The sequence below is a fragment of the Mus musculus genome, chromosome 2, assembly GCF_000001635.26.
Source record: "Mus musculus strain C57BL/6J chromosome 2, GRCm38.p6 C57BL/6J".
Classification (NCBI taxonomy): domain Eukaryota; kingdom Metazoa; phylum Chordata; class Mammalia; order Rodentia; family Muridae; genus Mus; species Mus musculus.
In genome coordinates, this window is record NC_000068.7 from 101,701,802 (window position 1) to 101,724,917 (window position 23,116).

At 45.4% G+C, this 23,116-nt stretch overlaps 1 protein-coding gene across 9 annotated transcripts in view; it reads right to left on the reverse strand.

The window, feature by feature from the left end:
- Positions 1-11,308: 11,308 nt before the first annotated feature.
- Positions 11,309-23,116, reverse strand: part of Prr5l (proline rich 5 like) — a 169,943-nt gene continuing 158,135 nt past the window's right edge. For 4 of the 9 annotated variants that reach the window (XM_017319279.2, XM_017319278.2, XM_006500236.4 and 1 more), the window contains one exon: positions 11,309-15,665. In XM_017319279.2, coding sequence (XP_017174768.1) covers positions 15,265-15,665 — 401 coding nt within the window. In that variant the 3' untranslated portion in view covers positions 11,309-15,264. The remainder of the gene's footprint in view (positions 15,666-23,116) is intronic. The other 5 variants (NM_001355625.1, NM_001110849.1, NM_175181.5 and 2 more) reach the window with 2 other exon arrangements.

Genomic DNA, 23,116 nt, shown 5'->3' on the forward strand with positions numbered 1-23,116 from the left:
ACATATAGCTACTAAATTTGGAATCAGGATTGTTGCGAGGGTCTCTGTGGCCTCCATAGCCAGCAGAGTGGTAATCCTCAGGAGGCAAGAAAGCAGTTCAGTTCAGTGCAACAAAGTACTTGGTGTTGCTTCCAAGTTCAGGAGTCTGACCTGAGTGGTTTATTTTTGGCATATTTAAGCCCAGTTTACCTTGGTGAAAACTTTTCTGGTGATAATTAACTCCAGCCTGTGTATATACAATAAAGCATACAGAAATCTCTTTGAGGAACCAAGTGAGCTAAGGAAAGATTAGGTATGAACACATCAAAACTGTATGACATGCGTGTATCACCTTCTATAGTGGGTTCTATAAAGGGAGATGTGCTCAGGTCAGATGTGCTCAGGTCCCCACGCTAGAACAGTTTTCTCTTCTCAGCCTTCTCAATGGATAACAGGTTACGCATTCCTTCTCTTGAAAGAGCATCCCTGTATCCTAACATCCCATGTCCCCTGGTGCTGATCTGTGAGCACAAGGACCTCCATGCTTCCTACAGACTTTATTGCTGACTGACCACTTAAGTTCAATTTTATTTCTGATCGTTTAGCTACCTGTAAAGTGGGATCTAGGATTTGAAATTTAGATATTATGAAGTATTTAACATTATTAATGCTTAGGTCTAATTTTGGAGGTATTTTATAGACTTAGGGAGATTGCTTATTTTATAACTATGAAAAATGGTATAATAAAATCTAACTTAAAAAAAATCAAAATGCAGTGGTCAGATGGTCACAAGCACACTGTGCTCAGACTTCTCCTGCCGTGGAATTGGTAAGGGGTCTTTCTAATGCTTCTGGACTTGGAGAAAATGCACTGGGTTGGGGGAGGGGGTTGTAAAAATGAGGAACAAATGGTAATAATCTTAGGTTTCAATTGAGTAGGTTTGTTTAGAGACAGATTGAAACAGTTGTCAAATTCAGTGCCCCACACTCAACCACACGTGCCGCGGGATGCTGTGCCAAGCAAGCCCTGCCTGGCTCCCACCAGCTCCCTTGAGCCAGTGCAGAGATGGCAGAAGTGACACAGAGGGAAGGTCTGAGGTTTCTGTGCTGAGCAGGCTCTCTGCACTCCAGCTAACAGACATGTATGACATCTTTCCAAACTCAGGTCACAAATGTGCACTCACGCTCCTCTCACAAAGGCACTGGAGTTCTGACTTTCATTTGTGTCTTAGTGTAAAACTATGACCAAGACAACATGCCTTGAGCTTTATGAATATAGATACAGACCGACATACCTCCTCCCCCACTCCTTTGCTTTCTTATCAGCTTGTGTAATGCACAGTATCTTTACAAATGAATACCTAATTGAAATGATGTATATATGCAAATATCACAATGGTTCTAATAAAATAACTAGATTAATGTGCTTTAGTGTTACTCTGGGGTGCTGGGCCTTGCTATGACAAGAAGAAGACAAATATCAGGTGCTAGTTTCAACTTGAAATTAAAAAAAAAAAAAATCATGAATACCTTGGCCCTTAGGAGACAGTAGATGAGGACTCACTGTTGTTCCTGATTTTGGCAATGATTTCTGGCCTGAAGCTTCAAGTCTGACACACAAGCCCAGAGAAAGTTTTCTATAGCTGCTGTAGGCCCAGTGAAAAACAGGTGACCACATGAATTTATTTCTAACAAAAATTGACAGGGGTCTCCATTCTCCCCATTTCCAATCCAATCCTGTGGGCTCGCTCTGCTCTCCCCTTAGCAACCCCCACTAATGCTTTGTTTCTACGTATGGATGTTTACTGACATCCGTGGCTGTGTGTCTTGTGTGTGCCAGGTACCCTAGGAGGCCAGAAGAGTGCATTGGATCCCCTGGGACTGGAGCTACAGATGACTGTGAGCTCTGGTATTGGTGCTGGGAATCAAACGCATGTCTTCTAGAAAAGCAGCTGGTACTTTTAATTGAGCCATCTCTTGATTACGAGGCTGTTGTTTTTAAAGCTGCTTCTGTTATCGAGCTATTAAAAATGTTGTTAGAAGCCTTGCTATGTAAAACAAACATAGGATCCCTGAGTACAAGGTGAAAGCTGGTAAGGCATTTAATTGCTTTGAAAGATGCCACCGTAATTCTAAATTCCAAACACTGTTAATCATAGAATCACCTTTTAAAAAGACTTTTTAGCATTCCACTCCTATTTTTAGGTAAACTGTGTATTCTATTTTACTGGCTGGTTTTGTGTGTCAACTTGACACAGCTGGAGTTATCACAGAGAAAGCTTCAGTTGAGGAAATGCCTCAATGAGATCCAACTGTAAGGCATTTTCTCAATTAGTGATCAAGGGGGAAAGGCCCCTTGTGGGTGGTGCCATCTCTGGGCTGGTAGTCTTGGTTCTATAAGAGAGCAGGCTGAGCAAGCCAGGGGAAGCAAGCCAATAAAGAACATCCCTTAATGGCCTCTGCATCAGCTCCTTCTTCCTGACCTGTTTGAGTTCCAGTCCTGACTTCCTTGATGATAAACAACAGTATGGAAGTGTAAGCTGAATAAACCCTTCCCTCCCCAACTTGCTTCTTGGTCATGATGTTTGTGCAGGAATAGAAACCCTGACTAAGACAAATTGGTACCAGCAGAGTGGGGTATTCCTGTGACAACCTGACAATGTTTTGGGGAGGACTGTGGAAGGACTTTGGAACTTCGGACTTGAAGATCCATTCGTTGTTAAGAGCTCTGTGGGATGTTGTGTAGGAGCTTGGAAGATAATGTTGAGAACAGTGCAGAAGATGGAGGTCTGGCTTGTGAAATTTCAGAGGGAAGATTAAAGACTCCTTTCAGGGCCATTGCTGTTTTGATTGTGAAGATTCTGTAGTCAGTGAGTGTGCTTTCTCCACAGTGCCTGAGGCAGCCAGAGTGGGAAAGGTTTACTATATCTTATGGTGTGGGACGATTCAGTCCATGGCTAACCTTGTTGCTTTGGGCCTCTGGTTGCACAAGGGTCTGTGGTGGACCGGCACACATGCTAGAAAGGAGCAAAGGAGCAAGGTGGGCCTCAGAGTCCCCTCCATGTACATATCTCTAATGCCACCTTCCTCCAACAGTCCCCACCTTTCGTTTGTTTGTTGTTTTGTTGCTGGTTTTTTCAAGGACAGGGTTTCTCTGTGCAGCCCTGACTGTTCTGGAACTCGCTCTGTCATCTGGCTGGTCTCGAACTCACAGACTTCTCTCTGCCTCCCGTGTGCTAGGGTTAAAGATGTGCCACCTTACTGCCCAGCAAGTCCTCACCTCTTACAAATTCCATTCTCTCCAAATTTTGCTCAGGCTGAAGCACATGTCCTTTAGGGGACATTTTCAGATCCAAACTATAGCAGTCAAGGTAGAAAATTTTACATGTAATATAAAACTAGGTCTGATCACAGATTTCATACCACCAAAGCTAAATAATAAAACCACACTAAAAGGCAGATTTCCAAATCCTGAAAAATAATAACGATATGCTCATATTAATACCAGATGAGTGTCCATTAATCTTATAAAATCTGGCTGCTGCTTGCCTTTTAGCTAAGATCACATGCAGTAAAACATTTTATGAAGCCTTAATGAGGGGACCAACGGATGTTACAACTTGTTCAAGGGAGAAGGCAAATGACAGGCACACCACGTACTAGGATAGACCTGTAAACAGAGCAAGACTGGGTTCCTCTGCGGGGGGTAAGAGATGAGCAGAGCTTTGCTTTGCATTCAGCTATCTACCAGGCAGTCTTGTTCCGCAAGTCTCCTCAGAACTGCAGGACCCCAAAGCTATGATGTACTCGACTGAACGATGCCGAGTTCGCTGAGGCAGTTCTCCCCACACCCTGTGCTAAAAGCTTAAGGAAATATGTGTGCTGTAAGTAAATAAATCTGGGCCTGGTCTTGCAGCTACTCAGGGTGTAGATACGGGTTCAAAGCCTGCCAATGAGATGGTAAACCAGACATCCCAAGACATCGTGGAAGGAGAGAACTGACTCCTGCAAGATGTCCTCTGACCTCCACACATGCAGGCAGCCAGACACAATAAGTGTATTTCAAGATAGACTTTAAGATGAGGGCTATGGCACTTTTCTTACAGGCTTGAGGCTGGAGATTCAATTCCCAGAACTGGGAAAAAAAAAAAAAAAAAGAATAGTTTAAGGTTCCCTTTCAGCCTGTTATCATACTCCTCTGTCACTTAGCATCTACAAAATTCCAGACTAGAAGATCACCTGACAAGACGACAGAGCAAACCCAATGTACAAACAACGTAGAAGGTGCTGAGAGGCGGCTGCTCTTCCAGAGGACCCACCTTCAAGTCCTAGTACCCACGTGACCACTAACTAACATCTGTAACTCCAGTTCCAAGGAATATGATGCCCTCTTCCAGTCTCCCTGGGCAATGAGCACACATGTGGTTCAGATATAGTTGCAAGCAATATACCCATAAAAATAAAATAAAAATGTATTACTCTTTTAAAAAAAAAAGAACGAGAACAATGCAGCAGTAGGTGGCAGCAGAACTCTACTCCTGAAGAATAAAGCCTTTCCAAAAAAAAAAAAAAAAAGTGTGAAATAGGATTAGTCAGGGGGCCCTGTATCTTTAATTGCTCCATACATTTTCCTGAGGTTGTACCTGAGAAGTTGTATTGGACTCATTTCTCTGGGAAGTCCTCAATTTTTGCTTTAAGCCCAGTGAAAGCTATGAGGTATTTTCTCCAACCGTTGGAGAGCCTTCTCCAATCATATCCACCAATTGGTTGCCAAATAGCTTCAAGTTAGAAATACTTGGGAAGTTATTAGATCATACCATACACTGACATTTCTGAAAGTCAATTACGAGTTAAATTTTAGCTGTTCCATGTAATTCAACTTATACATACAGATTCATGGTCACCCCCAATCCCTGTTTTATCGCAGCTGATGGTGGGTTCACACTTAAGACCTGCTTTGTACAAGTTGTTGTTTAGGAAAATGGACTATCTGGCTTTAGTCCATTCTGAGGTCCCAGTGTTTAGCTGCAGTTATCTCTGTCCCCTCGGAGCGAGAACCAATATGGCGGTAGCATCCTTGCCCATCCAGTTCACTGTGACTTTCTCAAGGTGTTTGAGCAAAGGACCTCCCCCAAGGTGCTCGTTCATTTAAATGCCTGTTAAGCAATAGGGCGTAGCTTAGTGATTAAGTGCTAGCCTAGCATGTACAGGGCTCTGGATTCTGTCACCAGCACTTAAGATAAAAAGAGAAGGAAGAAGAGGATGGAGGAGGTGAGAGGGTAGAGGAGAAGAAAGAGGAGTGTGAAGAAGAAGCTGTCTCCATTACCGAGATCACCTATGGCCAAACCTGTAGCAAACGTGCTGCATTAGACTCCAAGGGGCGCGGGCAAAGAAATCTTCATTCTAAGGACGCTCACGGGCATCTGCAGCAGGAGTAGGTAGTCACTAGCAACGGGAGGAGGGGTGAGTACAAACACATCAGCATCAAATGGGATTGTTAAAAGCAAGACTCTCATACCAGTGTAGAAACTGGAGCGTGTCAAAGACTGTGCTCTGTTCGTTAATTTGTGAATGAACCATAAGGCAAAGCTGATTCAATGAGTGCTTGGGTACAGAGGCTTATAGAACTCGGCAGGAGAAGCACGCTCAAAACAACTGAGAATTCCAAAGTGAGATTACCTGGTTACAGATGAAAATGGCAATGTCCCTGGAAGCTGTATATTTGACCCAAACTAACTAACACACAACTTCACAGTGTCCAGGCTCTAAAACAGAAACTAGAGAATCCAACACATGAAATCCTAGAAAATGCAAACATTCTTGGAAAGATCTGTTAAATATTGGAAGAAGAGGCTATTTGAATTTAGCCTAATTCTTTTAGTTTTACTTATTCTGTTTGTGGTTTTGTTTGTTTGTTTTGTTGTGTTTTTTTGTTTTATTGTTGGAGACAGGGTTTCTCTGGGTAGCCCTTATTGCTCTGGAATTCACTATGTTGATCAGACTGGCCTCAAACTCAGAGACCCACCTACCTCTGCCTCCTTAGTGCTGGGATTAAAGATATGTGCCACTCCAGCCTTTGTGTGTGTGTGTGTGTGTGTGTGTGTGTGTGTGTGTGTGTGTGTGTGTGTGTTGTGTAAACACAGCCAATTATGAAATACCCTCCACACCTCTGGGTGAGAATTCAGGTTGGAGCAGTTATATTCAAAAACAAGAACCAATGACTTAAGGCAGAGGAGGTACTAAGGGAGATTCAGTTTATGTCTGACCTCCTTGGATGTGTGGGAACACGACAGTCACTTCTTCCTAGTATTTAACTAAGCGACTTTTCATATTTTCCTTCAAAACTAGTCATTCTTAACAGCATCTCTTAGAAGTTTATCATAAAAGCTCAGTAAGCTCTCACATCCTATTCTTTGCTCTTAATTGAAAAATTCAAATACTTTGTTTAAACATCAAAATGATCCCCTGCTTTCTGTGACACAATATCCACCTGGGGAGTTAAAAACTATGGCCATCAAGAAATATGAGCGAGAAAGGCTAGATGTCCCAACTCTATACTCTTGCTCTGTGTTTCAGGGGTGGGGGCCATGTATGTGCAGGTGAATGTGTGAGGGAGCCAGGAAGCACACTCTAAGGTCATTCTTCCGGCACCATCCACCTTGGTTTGGGACAGGGTCTCTTACCAGCCTGAAATTCACCAAGTGGACTAGACTGGCAGACCAGGGAGCTCCAGGGATCCTCCTGATTCAGCTTGCCTGGGCTCAGCCTGCGAGTGCATGCCCCCAAGCCTACAGACGAAGCACCTCGGTCCCTCATGCTGGTTTGTAACCTTTTGAGTCTGGAGTGAGGAGATGAGAAATGAAATCCCTGCCTGGAATGAATGCTGGAATTTGGCAGCTTCTGTATTTCAGTTCCTTCTTATTTCAAATGAGATCAACATGTAGTGATACCTTTTATAGAGTGGGATTTCCAGCATGTCCTTTGATTTCTCCCCCACTCCTCCTCCTCCTCCTCCTCCTCCTCCTTCTTCCTTCTCCTCCTTCCCCTCCTCCTCCTCCTTCTTCCTTCTCCTCCTTCCCCTCCTCCTCCTCCTTCTTCTTTAAGATTTATTTATTTATTATATGTAAGCACACTATAATATAGCTGTCTTCAGACACCCCCAGAAAAGGTCATCAGATCACATTACAGATGGTTGTGAGCCACCATGTAGTTGCTGGGATTTGAACTCAGGACCTTCGGAAGAACAGTCAGTGCTCTTAACCTCTGGCCCATAACTCCATACCCACTTTGATTCTTCTTTTGTGGCTGTTTTCCTCTCTTTAATAACAAGGCTTTGTCTTTGTCTTGTCATTAAATTATCTTAAAAAGTCTTATTTGGGTGTCACATAAAACTCTGTGCCTTGTGCATGCCAAGCTTGTACCCTCCCACTGACTAACTGTAAAGTGAGTTAATAAACTCATTTCACAGGACAAATTCATCAGTACTTCATTCATCTTTGTAGTAGCATCTCATTTAGTGACTCTTTAAAATATGAAAACAAATCATTGGGCTAAAATAATTTTATTGAAGTATGTTCTATATTCATATATTTCTCCAATGGTCAGATGTGTGTATGCCAACAATCCTAACAGTATCATTCAAAAGTAAAACAGGGGTTTAAAAAAAAGTTCAAGCTCCCACACTGGATGCATAGAACATTATGTATGCAATGGAATATCCTTCAGCCTCAAAGATGAATAATTTTAAAAAATCTACAGTATGGAGATATCTTAAAGATGTGCTAAGTAAAATAAACCAATCACAAAAGGATGAGAACTGAAAACTGAAGGATCCTACTTACAGGAATTATGGAGAATCATTCCCAAAAGTAGATTCCTACCCGCTAAGAAGAGGGGCAACCAGAGTCGGTGCAACAGGGGTAGGGAGATCTGGATGGGAGAACAGCGAAACTCTGGCATGTTCTGGAAGTGGTTGTCTGGAGATTCATGACGATGTGGTTTGCCTAATGCCATAGAACTATAGGATTAAAACTGACTAAAATGGAGTCAGACATGATGGTGTATGTCTGTCATCCCAGCACCCAGCAGGATGAGGAAGAAACATGATGGGAACAAAGTTTCTCACTTAATGGAGGTTTGGAAACAAAAAGAAAGATCAAAGAGGCTGGAGTCCAGTTTCCCATTCAAGAGTATAATCCTCAGTGATGCAGCTTCCTTCTGCTAGATCTCACCTGCAGATCTTCAGGCAAGCCAACATTAGCCTTTGGGAGACACTTGGCTGACACATTAACCATAACATGCCCTAGGAATCGGCCAACAATTCAAGGGAGACCTTGTCCATGGATTTTAGTCATCCATCTCTATCATTTTCCCTGCAGCCTTTCCCCAGTCCAGAACCTGCTGCTACCCCATAAGTTTGTTGGGGTGGGGGTGGGGGGCGGGTGAAGAACCAGGCTGAGTTTGTCTCACATTTGCTTTCGTGAAGTGACCAGATCTTCCCAGGTCCCACCTGGACTGATTTCTTCAAACAGTTGCTTCATGTACATATTTTTTCATCACTAGTTTTTTCATTATTTGGCAAAGAAAGTAAGGAGCTAATGAGAGGAAAGAAGCTTTCCCCCATGCAAAGACTGAAAAGCCTTATGCTGTTTTTGTTTTGGTTTGGTTTGGTTTGGTTTTTCGAGACAGGGTTTCTCTGTGTAGCACTGGCTGTCCTGGAACTCACTTTGTAGAGCAGGCTGCCCTCAAACTCAGAGATCTGCCTTGCCTCTGCCTCCCAAGTGTGTACCACCACTGCCCGGCTGCCTTTTGCTGTTTTATTTATTGAGCCCATCTCAAGATTGCTCAAGTAGGTAGGGAGCTTTTTTATTTTTTTTTTATTTCTTTTTTTGGCAGACAGAAAAGGAAAGAACATTATGGACAACAACAGAACTATCTGAGAATGACATGGTCTTGAGAATATGAAAGAATTTAGGAATTTGAGGTCTAATCAGGCTACAGATCAACAGAAATTAGTTACACTGTAACCCTGGCTATCCTGAAACTCACTCTGTAGACCAGGCTGGCCTTGAACTCAGAGATCTGCCTGCCTCTGCCTCCAAAGGGCTGGGATTAAAGGTGTGCACCACCACTGCCCGGCCCTAGAATTCTTTTCAAAGGTCAGTAGACTGAGCCCAGAGAAGCCAAACAAATTAAAATCCTTCCTAATGAGTGACTTGTGAGAAAGGCATTCTGAAGAGCTGCCCTCCACAGAACAAGGCCTACAAGAATATTTCTAAACTATGAAGCCAGCAATTAAGAAGCCATAAATAGGACCTGTCGTTTCTTAGGAGCAGATGGAAGTCACCCGTGCTTCAAGAATGTCACCTGCAATTCAACAAGAGCTGTCACCAAGATTACTTCAGACGATAACGGGGTCCTCAGTGAGGGTAAAGTGAGTGTCTCATCTCTCTCCACACCTAAGTGAGTTACGCTGGTTACCTGGAGCCACTGTTGGATTCCCTAGGGAATGTATTTTCAATCCTGGTTCTTGAGTCAGGAGCTAATGAGGATAGAAGCCACTTCTGTTATGTTACTGCTCTCTCTCTCTCTCTCTCTCTGTGTGTGTGTGTGTGTGTGTGTGTGTGTGTGTGTGTGTACCATGTGGGTGGGTGCTCACAGAGGCCAGAAGGTATGAGATCTCTGTGGAGCTTGAGTTAAGAGTTGGCTGAAGCTCCTTGACATGGGTGTTCTGGGCCTCCCTGAAAAAGAAGGGAGAACTCTTAACTGCTGTGCCATCTCACTGACCTACATCTGTTACTTTAGCCTAGAGTTTCATGTAAGCTGTCATCAGGCTTTGAGAAACTAAAATAGCAAAGAGAGAATGTGGTGGGCTCACACAAGTGGCAACTGCAGACATCAACCGCCACCCTCACAATGAGGCAAACAAGAGAATCGCTGAGACCACACAGGTTAGAGAGGGACCCTGAGAGCTGGACTTTAGACTCTGCAGAGGAGCCCAGGCCAGTGGGCACTGGTATGTCTGCAGGGAGGTGCTAAGGCAGGTTCTGAGAATGTGGGAAAACTGCTAACAGGAATTCACCACTGCTGCTGGGGTCAACTGTCCCTGCTAGGTTACACTGACAAAGACAGGATTCGCCCAGCCTACCCTCCAGCCCCCAGTGGTGACAGCATCTATAGGGGTCCAACTGACAGCTGAAATCCTGTTTTTGCAGAATCCTGGCTACATCACAACTGTTAAAAGGTACGAATCCAAGTCAACAGTACAACCAACCAGCTCTTTGAGAAGATTTAGCTTTAAGAGCAGAAAAAGACTTGGAAAAGAACTAGCTGGTGTGGTGGTCCTCTCCTTTAGTCCCATCAGGCAGAGGCAGGCAGATCTGTGAGTTCGAGGCCAGCCTGGTCTACTGAGCAAGTTCCAGGACAGCCAGAGCTACCCAGAGAAACCCTGTCTTGAAAAGCCAAAGAAAAGAAAAAGAGAAGAGAGAACTCGAGCATGGATTAGTATTTTAGGTTAGGAAGGGACTTAGACGTAGCGGATATTTTCAACACAACTTGACATTTAAGAACTAATGTCTATTTGTGACAGTTTTGTAAATCCACTCTGACTATGAAATTGAGAATTGACTCAGACTTGGGATGTTTTATGGTGATATCCAAGTTTACATAGAGTAGAATAAACTCATTTAATGAAACTTCCACTTTTCCTCATAAGCTCAATTTATCAGCTTCCATGGCACAGGATGCTTTTGCTTACAGCTAGAAAAACAGATATATTTAAAAGAGGTAGATTAAAACTGCACATTCCCTTAAACGTGCGTGAGGTGCTGGGCTGAGCTCATAAACGGCACTAAGCATTATTCAAAGGCTGCTTGGAAGTTACTGCTAAAATCTGCTAGGTTTATAAATAGAATAATCAACTATGTCATCCAAATGTGAAAGCCTAAAAAGGGTCTTTGCATTGGCTTATTCACTCTAATGGCAAATAATATAATTTGTTACATTCATAATTATCACATTTACTAAATATTAAGTTTTAAAGCCACACTTAAACAAATAATAGGGAAGGGAAAGAAATAAAAAAAATGCCCAAGTTATTCTGTGTCTGAAATCCCTCGTTCTCCTTGTCCAACTCTCTTTTCTGTGTCCCCTGGAACCACCAGTTCTCAGCTTCCCTGGGAACCATGAAATCATCGCTCACCTTATAGCAGGGGCTGGTAAACTCCTGGCTTGGCGATTCTTCACTTTCTCTCAAGCCAGCATGCCTCCTAGAGCAGGAAGCTACAACACTAGATTTAAGGCTTGGGTTCCAACCACTCCAGTCTCCAAAGAAGTAGGTACCTTGTTTATTTTTCCATCACTGTATTCCTAGCACCAAGTAAAACATTTTACAGTAAAAGCACCCCCAAAGTATGATGGGTAACTCAGCAGGCAAATGGATGTGTACAGTGGTATACCATCAAGCCATGGTAAGCCAATGAGTAAAAACGAATGTACTTGGGTTAATCCTGTAGTTCTCTAAGATAGAAGTCTGACCAGTTCTCACTGGCTAGAACCAAGGTGTCAGGGCTGTGTTTCCGTCTAGGAACTCCCACGGATAATGTTTCCTTGGCTATGCAGCTTCCACAGGCTGTCCACCTTCCTCTGCCTATGGCCATCTCACCTCACCACTGAGGTAGAATACCCAATGGCCATGTACCAGCAAAACTACAGCGTAATTAATCAGCGGAGACAGCCCCTCTCAGACACGTTGATTAAGCCTTTCAAGGCCTCAAACTAACCGCTCTGCTAAAAAGTATTTATGCAAAGAGTAAAACATTATAAATGTCTTCTGTCAAGCAGAATCAGAAAGAAATATGTGAGGAACCCATGATAAATACAATACAGTGAGCATCCCTTCTGGGTCAAACACTCTAGGAGGAAAGACTGGGCAGTTTTTTCTTTCTTTCTTTCTTTCTTTCTTTCTTTCTTTCTTTCTTTCTCTCTCTCTCTCTCTCTCTCTCTCTCTCTCTCTCTCTCTTCTCTCTCTCTCTCTCTCTCTCTCTCTCTCAAGCTCTCTGTTTGGTTTTAGGGTTTGGAGACAGGGTTTCTGTGTAACATTGACTGTCCTGCAACTTGCTGTATAGACTACGCTGGCTTCCAACTCACAGAGATCTACTTGCCTCTGCCTCCCAAGTGCTTAGACCAAAGGTATGTGCCACCACTACCCAGCTTAGGGTATTTTAAGATTGTGTTTTAAAAGAGGCCTTGAAGGGCTATTTTAGTGTTTTCTTATCTCAGTCACAGATCAGATGCTTTTCCATGACAGAAAGAACTGGCCTAACCAGTTCAAGGATGGCCAATGAAACCAAGGGCCTGACTCTGGAGAGGAGACCATGGGACAAAGGAACAGGTAGCACACAGACAGTGTGAGGAGTTTTGAGGGCAGAAGGCACCGTGGCCAGCTTTACTGTGCTTGCAAATTCAACCAAAACACACTTGAAGCATTCTGTACAGCAGCACCCATGACATAAACAATGTTTATTGTATCTATTTTGAAAACAGACAACCAGAAAGGAGTTTAGTTTGTGAGTTTCTGCAGAGCCCAGAGCTGGGATTGTTCCCTGTCACTCACATTCAGCTTGGCGTTCAATAGCAAAATAAAGCTCCACGGTACCAGGGGAATGAAATTTGGTTAAAACTGCTACAGGAGGCACTCTTGCAATAGGCCTGATGGCTTAAATGCCCAAAAAATGTCCATAAAATGTTTATGTGTATAATCTGGGAGATTTCTGTAATAATACCAGATATGTCCAAAGAGAAACTTGTAAACTGTGTAAAGTCAGTAGCAATGAAGTTCTACGGCCTGGACACTTTCAACACAAGAGCTCGTGTATTAAACTGACAACTTCTGTCCTTGACAGAGACATAGAAGATAAGGAAAAAGGCATTTACAAAGCACACATTGTTAATCTTATCAACAAAAAAAGCAAACCCAAACATGACTAATTACTTTGCCTCGATCAATAAATAATCTCAAGTGTGTGCTTGGTGTTCTAACAAGAACCTGGCCATCAGTTAAATAAACTGCAATGCTCTGCCTGCTGACATGTTAATAACTTTATGGAGTTTAAAAAATTATTGTGTGTGTATATGTGTGCGCAAGTGTGTACACCAGAGTGTACTGTCCAGTGCTGTGTTCATGCACACACACTATATGCATTCAGATGCCCTCAGAGGAGAAGAACATCAGATTCTCTGGGTCTAGAGTTATAGTCATGTGGCTGTGAGCTGCCTGATGGGCTAGGAACTAAATCACATCTTTTGGCCTTCTGCAAGAGCAGCAAGTGCCTTTGAGCACCAAGCCACTTCTCCAGCCCCCACCTTGTAGATGTTAGACACCACATACAGAAAGATTATTTTTCATTTGAAATTCTCAAAGGAATCTGAACATTTCTTTTTGTGTATCTAAGATGTGTGTGTGTGCACACATGCAGACATTTCTCTTTCGTTATTATCTCTAGGATGGACAAAATTAAAACATTTTTTTAAAAAAAAATACAATTTCTAAAGCAGAACCCATCAACAGCACAACTGTAGTCATATTTCAGATCTTTGCCTAAAGGGAGACACCATCAAGGCTTAGAAGAGCTTGAAGCGCCTCTTCTCATGTTAACACCTTATTTTTTTTTTTAAGATTTATTTATTTCATATACGTGAGTACACTACTGTTGTCTTCAGACACACCAGAAGAGGGCATCAGATCCCATTACAGATGGTTGGGAACCACCATGTGGTTGCTGGGAATTGAACTCAGGACCTGTGGAAGAGCAGTCAGGGCTCTTAACTCCTGAGCCATCTCTCCAGCCCCCTGTTGACGCCTTATGTATTGAGATTTCATCAACAAAAATTCCAAAGGCTAACCAGATCCTGATAGGCCAGCACACACCACAAACAGGGTCGGGAGAGACCATCTATATTTTTCTGAGCTTCAATTAGCAAGACCAACCGATTAAGAGGAAGCCAGGGACTTAGCGTAGACAAAAAGTTCCCTTTCCCCAGCCTGCAGGGGGCAGTAGTGAGGACCTAGCATAGTAATAAAGTCTGATGCTTCAAATAACAACATGACACAGATGTGACAGGGATCCCAGACACTTCTGGGTACTTCTGTAATCTCAGGGAATAAACATCCCTCCAAATAAAACATGCCCACGTCCCTCTCTGTCTACTCTAAAGCAGGCACAGTCCAGCCGGCCACAACACTTCCCTGCTCATGAGACAGTCTCCTGAGGCCAGCACAAACCTTCCCTAGAGGCCAAGACACTTACAACACAGGCCATTCCAGACAGTGCTAGCTCCTCCAGAGCTGAGGTATGTGAGTCCTGCCCACGACTGATCCTTTTGTTCGGAGCTAAGCGGTAGCCTTTTGAAGGGGTCCACTTGTGTTTAGTCTGCAAACACACTCACTGGAAATGAACAGTGCAAGATCTTATGTGCAAATATTTGCAAACCTTTTTTTTTTTTTTGAGCAATACACATTTTATAAATTCAAGTGAAATCCAGGTACAGGTCTAAGTCAGTTGCTATCAGCCACCCTCTCATATACACACCAGAAATGTGGCTGGTTCCTGAAACTGGAGTGACGGTAAGGCACCATTTACTGAGAAGGTTCACTGAGAGGCGCAATGCAAGACAAAACTCTGCCAGCTTTGTAGGTTCTCCTAAGCCAAAGCTCATGATGTAGACAGCACATGACATCTGAACATACATAAGAATGAACCCTCATCCACAGAGTAGCACAATGATTTCCCAGTAACTCTGCAATTAAAGTGATGAGGACACATTCCCAGGACCAGGTGTGATATGGGCTGCAGTTGACTTCCATGCTATACAGAACCTCTACTGTTCTTTCCACCCATTGGCTTCTGCCCCCTAAGATGATAACGGGAACCGCAGAGGCTGGCACGTTTCAGATGCTTGTGTGTCATCCAACCTTCTGCTACAACGCCAGAACATTATAAACTAGGAGCATCAGCCAGTCCAATAGGATGGGGAAGGCCCAAACATAAGGATCCCGGTGAGTCAGGCAAGGCTGGAAGTCAGGAAAACAGTGGTATGAGGAGCCAGTCATAGACACCAGAGTGGGGAGGCCGACAGATGTTTCCCAAAGGCATGAAGACTTGGCTTGTGCCCTAAAGTAAATAAGGCAATATTGCTCAATGCAAGAGCCCCCTTGGTGATCCATGGAGGAGGAGAGGTGCCCTCATCCTAGCTCTAAAGTAGGAACGGGTTCCTGGAGGTGGCGGCTCAGCTGAGGGAAGCACAGTTCAGCTCTGAGTCCTCCTGGCTGCCACTTGCCACGTCTTCTAGTTCCAGTTCATCGGGGCTGTCGAGGATGCTGGGTTCACTGGAGCACTGGCGGTGTGGTGGGGGGAAGCTGGGTGGCAAGAGCAGGTGTTTGTCCTCGCCGCCAGCCTCCTCCCCCAACCCTGAGTGCATCATGGTGGCCATCGCCAGCAGCTGGATGTCTGAGTGGGCGTTGGCCACTGTGTGCCGCCGGACACTGCCACACTTCTCCAGGTATGCCTCCCCTTCCTGTTCTGTTAGAGGGGTCAAGACCATCTCGTTCAGTGGCCGGCCAACCGTGGTCATCAGAGAGGCATAGTTCAGGACAGTCACCTTGGGCCGGACCCTGGAATGCCTCCTGGCTGCAAAAGAAAAAGCAGTAAAAGCTGTGATCTGGCGGACTGGTGGTAACAGTGACCGGAAACTTCCCCTGGAAGAGGGAGGGAGTAACTTCTGGGAACAGCTTTAGTGGAGCCCTACTGAGTGCAATGGAGAACAGGGCTATCTAAATGTCATGCAGTTTTACCTGTTTACAGCAGATCCCGAACCAGGTCGTTCAGAAGCCTATAGTAAACGCTCACCTAAAACTTTCCTGGATGGAATGAGCGTGCAATGCCCCCACCCCATTTCTTGGTGAGGTCTGAGCTTCACTGAATTGGCCTTTAATTCACCATCTTCTCATAAGACATACACATTAGCCAGGGCTTCAGAAAGCTACTCAGGAGGGCTGGGGAGGGTACTTCAGTCACTAAAGTGGTTGTATTGCAAGCCCCAGGACCTAAGTCTGATCCCAGGAACAAGCAAGCTCAGGCCAGCTGCAGTGGTGTGAGCTTACAAATCTAGAGCTGGAGAGGGGGAAACAGGCAGAACCTTGGCTCTGGCTGGCCAGCCTGCCTACCCTACTTGGTAAGTTCCAGGTTAGTGAGGGACCCTTCTTAAAAAACAAAACAAAGGAACTCAAACCAGAAACCAAATAAACAAACAAACAAACCCAAGGACTGGGGAGACAAACAGTTAGTGGATAAAATAGTTGATGCACTGGTGTAAGGACCAGAGTTTGCATGAGTTAGAACCCTTGTGAATGCCAGGTTGAATATGGTGGCTACCCTGTAATTCCAGCACTCAGAAGGCAGAAATAGGAGATCCCTGGGGGCAAGCTACCTAGCTAGACTACTCTGGATCAGTGAGATCTGGGTTCAACTGAGAGACCCTGTTTCCATGAATAAATTAGAGACCACTCAGGAAAACTCCCAGTGTCAACCTTGGGTCTACAACTGCTCCTGTTTTAGCTGTGTTCCAGAAACGGCTGAAGTTTCATATGTATGAGGCTCTAGAGTACCAGGCTGTTGTCCTAACTACTCAGGAGGCTGAGGCAGGAGGATCTCAAGTTAAAGGCCTGCCTAGGTGACAGAGCAGCCTGAGCAAGTAAGACTCTGTCTCAAAATAAAAAGTATAGAGAGGCCAGTGGTTTAGCTCAATGGTAGAGCATCTACCTAGCATGTACGACGACCTAGGTTCAAATCTCATGACCACAAAAAAATTTAAAATGCTTAGCACACATTCTGGACTCTTGCTAAAAGCTGAATCTAAATCACAGCATATTGATAAATTTACCCAAGGTCACACAGCTAGAATACTGTCAGGCTTGGACTAGGGTGAGTTCTCTAGCGTTCCAGACTTTGTTTTTCCTAGCTGTCCATACAAAGCTTACCAAAACCCACTATAGGCAACCTTGAGGAAAGGACAAGCCAGTGGAGTTCACAGGAAGGAAAAAGTATCTATGACAATCAGGAAACCTGCCAATGATGTACAATGGAGATAAGCCTTCAGGACGGCAGGAAGCCTTGAAGAGAATGGAGGATAGCATGCTGAGTGGTGAGAACAGCTTGAGCAAACCTTGCAGGAACTCAATGTATAGGATCAATGAATTGTGCCCATCCAGGAAGGTAAGTGTGTGCTCACATGGCCCCGTGATGTCAGACAGAAGCATCTGTGACGCATGCGAGAGGCTGTGGAGAGGGCAGGATAGGGTGTGCTTCAGTAGAAGGTCTTACCAGGAGGTGGAGCGTGGGCTACTGCCAGAGACACAAGCAAGAAAAGCCAGGGAGGGTGCAGAGACACAGGACAAAAGGGAAGAGCAATATCAGGGTAAAGAACAGGGGTGACGGACAGGAGCAAGAATGGCAATGATGAAAGTGAAGATGACAATGGGGAAGCAGTTACTAAAACTACAGAGCTCCCGGGATGGGCGGAGAAGGAACAGGACTCAGGGTGACGTGATCCAGCACCCTGTGAACTCAGAGAATAAAAAGACCACCACGTCCCTCTGGTGCTCAACAGGAAGCTGGCTGGGGTCCTGGAGAGGGAATGAGGTACGGAATGGCAACGGACAATAAGAAGGAATTTATGCACAATACTTGTACCCTCAGAGACACACATTTCTATCATGTTCTCACATCATAAAAATGGATACTTCTAAAACGGAAGTACTGGAAGACCTCACAGCAGCAAGGACCTAGCTAAGGGACCATCCTCCAAACAATGCCCCTAGGAACAACTTATTTCTCATACTACTTTTACAACCAAGCACCATGGATCAGCTATAGGGAAACTTCAATCAGCCTAGCAGAAGCTGAGCCCATCACATTGAGAGGACACATATTAGAAACCAGTCTCTGTACCTGAGGGAAAGCAGCCATCTGCAGGGTAGAGTCTGTGCAGAGACAGAGCTGGAGAGAAGGGAGGAGCTTTCCCATTTCAGTGTGAACATTCACTCCCAGGAGTTAGGAATATCCTCTACTTGGGGAAGAGGTCTACAGAATGCACCATCACTGGTAAGAGACTGAGAATTTATACATGACTAAAACCGGGGCAGACAGATTAGCCAGGGTGGGCAGTCCGGGAAGAAAACAGAGTTGGAACAGGAGCTGGGCCTGGGGAGGACACAGGAAAAGTTGAGGGAATGCAGACTCAATTTGTGTAGCTGAGACACACTGTACCTCTGGCTGAGAGATTTTCATGGGCCTCATCTTGCTGGAAGGAGCCCAGGAGAGGTGTCTCTGAGGGTTTCCTGGGCTCCATCCATCATTCACTGAGGTCAACTGCATGAAGGGCTCTACAGGCAGTCAATTAACAAAAGGCCACTTGGACTGTGGCTGAAAAGAGCTGAGAATTGAAGCCAGGGTCAGACTGGACCAGCACTGTATGTGTGCTCATGATTAAGTACGTACATACATACATACATGCATGCTCGGAACTATACCTGCCTTAGCCTTCAGCAAACAATTCTAGAGCTACACTATGTAAAATGCACTTGACTATTAAAGAAGAGAAGCATGGACTTGATGGGGGTGGGGAGAAGTCTGGGTCTACACACTTAGGCCTGTGCAGAGAATGGAGGGTAGAGCCAGGCTGAAGCTCTGTGCTAGGTGCCCAGCTGGGTACTGTACCCCAAAGGAGATGCTTCACCAACCCAGTCTCTCTTGCTGTTCTGCAGACAATGAACATGAAGTCTACAGTCACAATTACTTACAAAGCCAAGGCTCACATCTGGGACCCACAGCAGACCTCCCCGCTTTTAGAGTAGCAGGAAAGGCACATTCAAGAGAAACTTCTGGTCAAGAGGAGAACATCTCTGACCTGCTGGGAGACCCAATGTTTCAGTGGGGCAGGATCTATGCCTTGACCACGGAACTATGGCCGGGAAAGCAGGGTCACCTTTAAGCCATGCTAAAGAGATAGGCAGAACTATTATTCCTTTAGTGAGCTACTATATTTTCCTATCTAGAATTCCCCTGACACAATGCCTGAAGTTCAGCCTGGTCTGCCTACAGTTCTGAGAAAGCTGTAATTTTCCTGGTTTGTTTGTTTGGTTTGGTTTTTGATCTTTTATTCACTTTTCTTTTCGATGCTGACTTAAAACACACGGATGCTTTTCCTGACACCGCAGGCTTCCTTACTCTTTCTCTGCCGCTCTCGTCCTTGCCACATGGCCACTTGTTACCACATGATGTGCCCCGTTCCAGTAAGTCAAACCGTATGCCCAATCCCTCAGACTTTCTCCTCCGGGCAGCTGCTGAAATTTATACCTTGCCTGTCCTGGTGTAATTTCTTTTGTTTTTAGTATTTTTATCTTCTTTGAAATTCCATACACCGTATTTTATTTTGATCATATTCACCTCCAGCCCCTTCCCCTAATTCATGCCAGACCCATCCCTCGCCCTCCTACAACCCCACTGATACGGCTTTCAATCTTTTGTTTTAGTGGGCCCCTCCCCACTCCATCCCCCCAGGACAGGGTTTCTCTGTGTAGCCCTGGCTGTCCTGGAACTCACTCTGTAGACTGGGCTAGCCTTGAACTCAGAGCTCCATTTATGTTGCCTCCAGAATGCTGAGATTAAAGGCGTGGACCACACCAGTGCTGCTAAATCAAAGGACATTCCCCCTAATAGAAGTTTTTCATTTCAACTCCAATAAAATTGTCCTTCAACTTCCTCTTAAAATTATTGTATTAATGAGACTAAGAACCCTAAGATGCAACCTTGGTTTCCCTGATATCAATGTGAAAAATGTCAGAGTAGAGGTACCAAGAGTATCCTGGAAATCCAGAGAACCGTGTGTGTGTGTGTGTGTGTGTGTGTGTGTGTAAGAGACATATATCTCACATGTACACATACATGTGTGTGGACATGCTTATGGAGGCTCTCTCAACCACTTCTCCACCTTAGATTTTTGAGACTGGCTCTCACCCTGAACCTGGGCCCCCACCAATTCAGCAAGCTCCAGGGATCTCATTCGTGGGGTTGAAGTTATACCACCATGCCCAGCATGGATTCTGGGGTTAGGTTTCAGTCCTTACCCTTGGCAAGCACTTTACTCACTGAAGTATCTTCGTAGCTCCTAGAGAGAGGTCTTGAAGAAAGAGCACTTCAGATGGCCGTACTACTAGGGACTGGTTTATAGACTCAAGTCACACAGACCTCTCTAGGGTCTGGTTACAAAGAAGCATGTCTTCCCTGGCTTGCACAGCTCAGGGAGGAGGGCAATCAAATCCCACAGCTTGACAAGGGTTCGAGTCCAGGGAAAGATGAGTAGGTAATCCTCACACCTGGAGGAAGAGGGGGACAAGCTACTCCCAAGGGGCCCATGATATGTGGCACTGCCTGTTTGGCCCCACCATCAATGCTCTTTCTTCTTCATTGCTCCCAGAAGAAGGCCAGAGCTGGTGTTCAAGCCTCAGGCTGCTCCAAGAAGGTAGGTAGCTAACGCCAGACTACACAGTTGAGCCCTGATCCTTGTAGTCACTGAGGCCCCACACTTTCCACACAGCCTCCTCTCTCACCCTGAAGGGACTTGCAAGCGAGGCCTACAGTTAGCACTGCCTTTCAACTCTCAGGAAGAATGTTTTGGTCCTAAACTTGATGCTGGCAAAGCCCAGATCACACGGACCCCGTGGTTTGCCAAGTCTGCTGGCAGACAGTGCTTCCTTGATGAGCTGCCAGTCACTAGAGTTAATCCTCAGAGAAGTCAGCTGAAGGGTGACTCCCTCAGTCAACCCCAATAGGCTCCTTGGGAAGCCTGCAAGCCAAAGGCTGAGACCTGAGGACCATGGGCTCAGGGGAAATGGGGTCTCCCACAGAGGCACCCACTGAGATTGTCGTCCTAGGAACTCCTGAGACACCTAAAGTCTGGGCTTTCCTTGTAAAGCGGCACTTTTTGCAGAGAGAGGCTTGTCTGCTACCTTACCATCCTTAACTTTCTTTTGAAAGCCTTTTCCTCACAGGTCCCTAACCATGTCAGGCATTAATTTCTGTGGAAGCCAGCAATGGCAGTTTCTTTTAGACTCCTAGAGAGGCAAAGCTAGGGTGGAGCAGTCCTTTGTTTGGGGACTGGCTCCCCAGTAAGCCTTTGATCTCCTAGGCTCCCAGAATGCCCCTGCCATTGCGGGCTCCTGCTCCAGTCCAGAAGCAGCAAAGGCCCACAGGGCCTTTGTCATGCAGAGAAGGTAGTGTCCAGCTGGATAGGCAGAGGCCCCCAGGGATAGGCAGAGGGCCCCAGGGATATAACGGAATGAGGCTGTGGAGGACTGGGAGGGCTTTTTTAGGGGAGGAATCCAGCCTGGGAATGTTTGCTGCAGGGAAGAGGCCCTGAGAGCCCCAGAAAAATCCCAAGTAGCTCAGGAATTTGGGTAACTTGAAAGGTAGCACTTGGGCCTGGCCTCCTGCACTGTGTGTGTGTGTGTGTGTGTGTGTGTGTGTGTGTGTGTGTGTGTGTGTGTGTGTGTGGTGTTGTTGTTGTTGCTGCTTTTCTTTTAGATTCACTGCTACCCTCCTTACTTGATACTTCCATTTTCCTCTTGTAATCTGAAAAGAAAAAGTGGGGCTTTGGAGGGGAGGGCTTGCACGCATGTATGAACACACACGTGTGCACACACACAAACACACACTCCATTTGGACCCTTGGATAGAATCACTTATCTATTGTTCTAAAGCAAATCCAGGTCAGGCAAGACACTGCCTCGGTATCTCTGGAGTCCAGGATGCAGGGCACACAGCAGGGATATAGGGCAAGTATTGGCTTACGGACAATTCTGCTAGGTTCCGCCCAGCAACTGCCTAGCAATAGCTTTCATCATCAACCGAAGCCATTACTACCTGTGCCTCAGCCAGGGGCAAGCCTCCTATGGCAGCATACGAGAAATGCTCGATACCCCAGACGCCTTCCTCTTCCTCCCTCACATCTTCTTTTTCTCCCCCGGCCCACCCCCCCACACTGCTCCCCCGTGTTTCCAGGTAGCCTCTCTTTCTCTCTTTCTGTTCTTCTCTATCGCCCCTGCTCTCCCCCCCCCCCATAAGCTTTCTTTATCCTAGATCTGTCACATGTGTGATTTCCCAGGGTGACACTTTGGCAGGGGCCTGCCTGGTACTCCCTCACTCCTGCTGCATTATCTCACAATTTATATTTCATAACAGCAAGTCTCTACCTTTCTTGCCTGCAAAACTGGGGCACTTCTCAGGCACCCCAAGAGTGAGGGTGGCACCACCCTCCTTGGGCCATGTACATCTGCCAAAGCCTGGACAGGAGTGTGCAGCATGGCTGTTGGCTGAGTAGCCTTTCAGATGATGGTCCGGCTGCCTTGGCAATCTCGTGTTGGTCTCAGGGGAGACACAGCACAGCCCTGCCTCAGCTAAAGCATCTCTCATGAGTCCACTGCAACTCTTAAAATTTTTTTCATTGTCCATTCTTTAAAAGTTATGTGTATCTATGTGTGTCTATGTGCAGGTATGAGCACACATGTGCACCTATTCACATGCAGGGTTAGAGGTATTGTAATCTCCCTGGAGTTAAAGTTACAGGGACTTGGATTGGGTTCTAGAAACCGGACGTGGGTCTTCTCTAAGAGCAATATGTTTGTAACCTTTATGCCATTTCTCCAAGATCCCAATTATTGTCTTAATACCCCCCTGCCCCAGGCTGAGTGAATGCTACTTTCACATACATACTTAGTTTATGTATATGAGTGATCTATTTTTCACGTACACCGGAAGAGGGCACTGGATCCCATCACAGATGGTTGTGAGCCACCATGTGCTTGCTGGAAATCAAACTCAGGACCTCTGGAAGAGCAACCAGTGCTCTCAACCACAGAGCCATCTCCAGTTTATGAATGCTATAGCAGTCTCTATCCCCAAAGGGTAAGGAAGGTCTCCTCAGCTTTTAACATGTAGAGGTCTGGACGAATGTCTGGCCTGGGACACCTCTTGGACTAAGGATCGCCTAAGCCACTATCCCTTAATGACCTCACACCCTCAAT